Here is a 5,999-nt window from a genome sequence, read left to right on the forward strand (position 1 = left end):
TTTAAAATGAGATGTTTATCTTGTATTTGATTATGTTTATCTGCAGTTAGTTACACGAATTCAGATATGGAGCTTTAATAAGTTGTACTTACGCACAATGTACTTGTAATCTTGAGTTTTAAGCAATATGCATTAATAAACAGTTGTCAAATGCTTTATAATATAGTATAGATAATGAGTATGGCAACAACGATATAAATATCTTAACCAAGAATAAGAAGCTACATAAAGCAAGAATATGAGTTATAACAAAACCGTAATGTCAAACATGAATGATGAATTATTTTTGCAAAAAAAAAAATATCCCAAAACCGCACTCAAATAAGCATCAGCTATTCTCCTAAAATTCCACATTCCTTTACTGACCATAATAGAATACCAACACGAATTACATAAAATAATAATACGTCTTCATTTAATTTACAGTGAATTTTGAAACAACACGAGTAGCATAAAAACACACTTGAATTGACAAGTATTGTGTTATTTGTTTGTAGTCAGGGGAAACCGTTGATCGTAAATCCTCCATCAACAGCAATCGTTTGACCAATGATGTAAGAAGCAGCTGGCAGGCAAAGAAAGGCCACCAAAGACGAAACTTCATTGGCTTCTCCAAAACGTTTCATAGGAGTTCTAGATTCCACATCACTCGTAAACTTCTTTTCTTCCAAAACCTCCATACTTATAAGCTGAACGTTTCCCACCAACATAATCGAGCTCAAATTAGAACAAGGGAACTTCAAATTATAATTAACAGTAGAAAAAATTAAGGGAAAGATGATTACTTGTTCAATAAGAGAGGTCTTAACGAACCATGGTGCTACGGAATTAGTTCGAATCTTGTCTCCAGCCCATTCGCATGCTAAATTCTTTGTAAGTTGATTTATTGCACCTTTTGTGATACTGTAGGTCGACCCAACACTAGCATGAACAAGACCAGCAACTGAAGAAATGAACACAATGTTTCCAACTCCAGAAGCCTTCAAAAAAGGATGTGCAAGTTGAGAAATATGGAAACCAGATTCCAAATTGGTAGCCATGATCATCGAATAGTCTTCAGCAGTATACTCTGTTGTAGGTTTTGGGTAGTTCATCCCAACATTGTTTATCTACAAGAAATAATGTATGTTGTGGAAATAAGTGCAAAGGAGAGTGTTGGAAGCCTGTAAAATTATTTTAAAATAAAGTGTCGTATTAGCTATTTTATTGCATACTTTTGATAAGTACTCTATGAACACATCTCTTTAGAGGATATTTAATGAATTTTTTTTTCAAATAATGTCATATAAAAAATTAGTATAAGTTTTATTTTACAAGTGTTATAAAAACTTATTAAGACATCCAAAAGCGTTTTATAATTTTATTGCAACACTTCTACATAGGTCATACAATTTTTTGGTCATATAGAGTAGTCTACTATAACATTTAGACATTTTTTACTATCTATAAACCTGATTTTTTTGTAGCGTATCAGGTAAGTAAGGGTAGCGACTCTTACCCGGTTAGCGATTATTGAGTAAAAGACGTTATATTATGTCATTTTAAAGACCAAAAATCTTACCCGGTAAGATAATTGAGGATGGTGACACTTACCCGATAAACACTTATCCAGTAGGTGTTTATAATAAAACGGCCTCTAAGGGGCCGTTTACAAAATGCTTGTCATGTGAGTATGGCAAGGACCGAAAATCTTACCGATAAGTGCGTGAGGTGACTCTTACTTGTTAGCGGTTACCCGGTAAGAGGGAATTGCAAATAATCCATAAGTGAGGCTGTGATGGTTGTGATTCTTGTCGGTAAGCACTTATATGGTAAGCATTTGATAAAAAGTCTTAAGTCACAAACAAAGAACTTACTAGGATGTTGAGCTTGCCACTGAAAAGTGAGGAGACTTTTTCCATAAGTTGTTCACGTTGGGGACGAGAAGCTACGTCACAGACAGATCCGGTGACGATGAAACCCTTGACAGACCATTCTTGTAACCGTTGATTAAGTTCAGACTCGTTCCGGGAGCAAGTGTGCACCACCGCCCCTAACTCCGCCAGTTCTTCCACCACAGCATAGCCGATTCCACGTGTACCACCTGTGACTAGAGCAGTCATTCCGACTAGAGACCATCTTGTCAGAGACATGCCAGCAAAGCTTTCTGGTACGACGATAGTCATGATCAAAGTATGTTGGATGGCTTATTTTGCAATATATTTCACTAGTGCCTAAAACTGAAGCATTATCCTCCCTCTTTTTATATATATATTGACCAACTTGTTTGACATAGAAATTTATATTAAAGTTTTAAACAATTTTTTTATCAATAACAAAAAGTCAGCATCACAATTATTTTTCTCTATTGAATAGCAATAAAAGATGAAAGCGACGTTTATCGGTCAAAATAATCAAATTTCTTAATGATATCCGAAAAAAATACTTTTGATTATGTGTTGTAAACTACTTATAAGCTAGCCGATAACCAATACAATAGTTAATATATGATGACTAATTACGTTTGGTAAAAAGTAACTGATAAGTTAATTAAAAATTGTCAAAAAAAAGGATGCTAAAAAATTAATCAATTTTAACATTTCATGATATACTTAAAATTAAATACTAATAAATAGTAATATAATATGCTAATTAATACAAAGTAGAACATTTAATTTCATCCATTGAAGATGGTATGATCAAAGATTTGACATATTAGTTGTCCTCAATGGGTCGGTGATATTGGAAAAGTTCTCAAAGTTTTTGACCAAGTCGTCTAATATATATTTGAGATCATGTGAGACCAAGGGTTTTTCGTGAGACCCGTAAGATTAATTTTCAACCATTGGATTTATATCTATAATATGAACATTCATAATCACAAAATTGTCACGAGAATTCTCAATAATCACAAAATTGTCACGAGAATTCTCAATAATCACAAAATTGTCACGAGAATTCTTAATAATCACAAAATTGTCACCGTTCAACTTTAGACCATTAAATCATTAGTTTATAAAGTTGATCAATGAATATAAATTGGTCTTACGGGTCTTACGGAAAACTTTTGGTCTCACATCAACCCAACCATATATATATATATATATATATGTATATATATGTATATGTATATGTATATGTATGTGTATATGTATGTGTATGTGTATGTGTATGTGTATGTGTATGTGTATGTTGTGTACGAATTTTGGATCTTGACTTTTGCAGTTTTTATAGGTTAGAGCATTACCTAACACTTGTGTAATAATTTTTTATAATAAAATATTGAAAACTAAAAACTCTAAAATTATACATCTAACTTAACAACTATTTATAAAACCATTCAGTATATTTAATAAAATATTATTTTTCTTTTTTAATACTTCTTACTGGTTAGAAAGAATTAAAATAATCTCTCTTTTTTCTATAAAGTTTTAGAGATTTCTTTAAATTTTAAGTTTTTCATCTACTTTAACATATCATTTTGCATAGCTATTGAATCAAAAAAAATTGCCAAATCTTTAAAATATTCTATTTTAACATAGTTGTTGGAGATGTTAGAGCTTTGGTTTTTTATTTTCTTGGGTTCAAAATTCAGATTTGTGGTTTACATTTGGAAAGTGGTAATGTTTTTTTAAAGAAAAATATATAATGTTTATATACCACAAATACATTCACATACCCTCTTTAATTTTGGAGAGGTTTGAATCCCGTACATCCCCACAGATTGGTTTTCACCAGTAACACAAATATTATTAGATTAAAAACCCTTTGGTTGCCACCACCACGATCGTAGTGGTTGAACAAAACTTAGACTTTAAACTCAAAATAGAGTTCAGGTAATATATGAAAATGTACAAGTTTTATGTCGAAATGTAGCTAATAATCTATGCAAGTTTTTGTAAAAAAAAATAATGAACATAATGAGTTAGAAATGAGCAAATTGCAGTTTGAAATGAAGAGGGTCGCAAGTCGCAACCTAGGAACGTATAAGCATAATTTTTTTATACAACGATACTTTAATACAAAAGTCGTGAAATCATATAAATTTATAGTAGTTGTTCATACGTATACAAAAAATGAGTTAACACTACAATAAAGTCAGTTTATAAGACACAAATATATTTAAGCATGCAAATAACTGTTTTTTAGAATTTAATTTTATAAGACGAATAAATTGTGTGTCACATATAGAAGCATGATAGTAACTTTATAAGACGGTGGATCGTTTAACTAACTTTTTTGGGACATTTTGAAATAAAGTGTCTTATTAAAAAATTCATATGATATTTTTTGAAAAAAGAATGCCTTATAACAAGTTTTCTCAAACTACAAGGGTAGTGCCTGATTGGTTTGAGTTTGGCTCCAAAGGTCAAAAGTACTTGGAGGTCACAGGTTCAAATCTAAGGAGGAATAAAAATCTCCTTGTGGCCACAGAGATTCAAATGCTGTGACACCGGACTATATGCAAAGCAGGTGGTCGCCCTGGGATTAGTCGGCTCGCATAGCGGGTTAGATATCCATGTTAATAAAAAAAATACATTTCTCAAATGTGTCATGCAAAAAATCTAATAAGACATTTTTATTTTTAAAGTGTGCTAAAACACTTGTTAGAATGTCCAAAAGTGTACTATAAACTTATTGCAACACTTTTACATAGGACATACAATTGTTTGGTCTCACAAACCTAAGTCTCATATAGCAGTTGAAGCCTTTTAAGGGACCGTTTATCAAACACTTACTCGATAAACGCTTATCGGTAAAATTTAAGACTATCATTTCCTTACCGGGTTAGATTTTAGTCCATCAAAACGGTATTGTGTGCAAAAATTTACCCGGTAAGTGCTTACCATGGTAAGAGTTGTCGCCATCACTTACCGGGTAAGACTCTTTGTCCTTGTCTCGCTCTTACCAGGTAAGATTATTGGTCCTAACTATATTCATCCGGTAAGGTAATGTGTCTTGATATTCACTTACCCGAGTAAGTGTTTGGTAAACGGCCCCTAAGTCAAGTTTTGGTGGTGCAATCATGGTTATACTCCAAAGTCGTAAGCCTGATAGTGTGGTTCGTATCAGTGTCACGCAAGAGCAAGGCATCAATGTCATGCCGAGCCTTGTAAGAGTTGGCGAAACAAGAATATGATCACTTTAATGTTGTACAAAGTTAGTGAACATGTTCATTATTTAACATATCCTACGATATCTATACTATCTTATAAAGCATTTGCCTAAACTCTTAAAAACTCTTAAAACTCTTAAAACTTATAAAAACTCTTAAACTCGTTCATCCCTAAACGATTTCATCTCTATCCGAATTCGTGTAACTAACTGCAGATAATAAAACCAATATTTACTTAAAATTCAAGATTACAAGTAAATTATGCAAAAGTACAGCTTATCAAAACTCGATTTTTGAATTCGTATAATTAACTGCGGATAAACATAATCAAATAGATGATAAACATCTTATTTTAAAATATAAAAAATCTAATTAGGATAATTATCGAGTTCCAACGAAATAATTAATTATTATTTTTATAAAAAAATTATATTATTAAACCAAATATAAATTACTTCGTTATTGTACCTAAATTAAATTATAATAAAAAAATTGAATTAAAAAATTACACAAAAAATGAGGAATTTTTAAATAGTTAATTTGATACGAATATCGATATATTTTTGTTATGCATAAAGTATTGTATATTGATGCATATTACTTAAAATTCAAGATTACAAGTAATTATGCATGAGTACAACTTATTAAAGCTCGACGTTTGAATTCGTATAAATAACTGCGGATAAACATAATCAAATAAATGATGAGCATCTCATTTTAAAATATAATTAGAATTATCGAGTTCTAACAAAATAAATAATTATTATCGTTATAAAAAATTATATTATTAAACCAAATATAAATTACTTCGTTATTGTACATAAATTAAATTATAAAAAAATTAAATTAAAAAATTACACAAAAAAATGAGGAATTTCAAACTAATATCGATATATTTTTGTCA

The 5,999-nt window shown here is 30.7% G+C and overlaps 1 protein-coding gene across 2 annotated transcripts; it reads right to left on the minus strand.

Annotated features, from left to right (window-relative positions):
• Positions 1–301: 301 nt before the first annotated feature.
• LOC112515065 (tropinone reductase homolog At5g06060-like) lies at positions 302–2,215 on the minus strand. 2 transcript variants are annotated; one of them, XM_025121688.1, is made up of 3 exons: positions 1,857–2,215; positions 786–1,109; positions 302–689 (listed from the first exon to the last, which is right to left on the minus strand). In XM_025121688.1, exons 1-3 carry the CDS (start codon positions 2,163–2,165, stop codon positions 498–500), a joined length of 825 nt encoding a protein of 274 aa, XP_024977456.1. In that variant the 5' UTR covers positions 2,166–2,215; the 3' UTR covers positions 302–497. The 2 variants fall into 2 exon arrangements, with proteins under 2 accessions (XP_024977456.1, XP_024977457.1); XM_025121689.1 differs by having other exon boundaries at positions 786–980; positions 1,857–2,209.
• Between the last annotated feature and the right edge of the window lie 3,784 nt (positions 2,216–5,999).

Source organism: Cynara cardunculus (genome assembly GCF_001531365.2).
Source record: "Cynara cardunculus var. scolymus isolate 2C chromosome LG 7, CcrdV1, whole genome shotgun sequence".
Classification (NCBI taxonomy): Eukaryota; Viridiplantae; Streptophyta; class Magnoliopsida; order Asterales; family Asteraceae; genus Cynara; species Cynara cardunculus.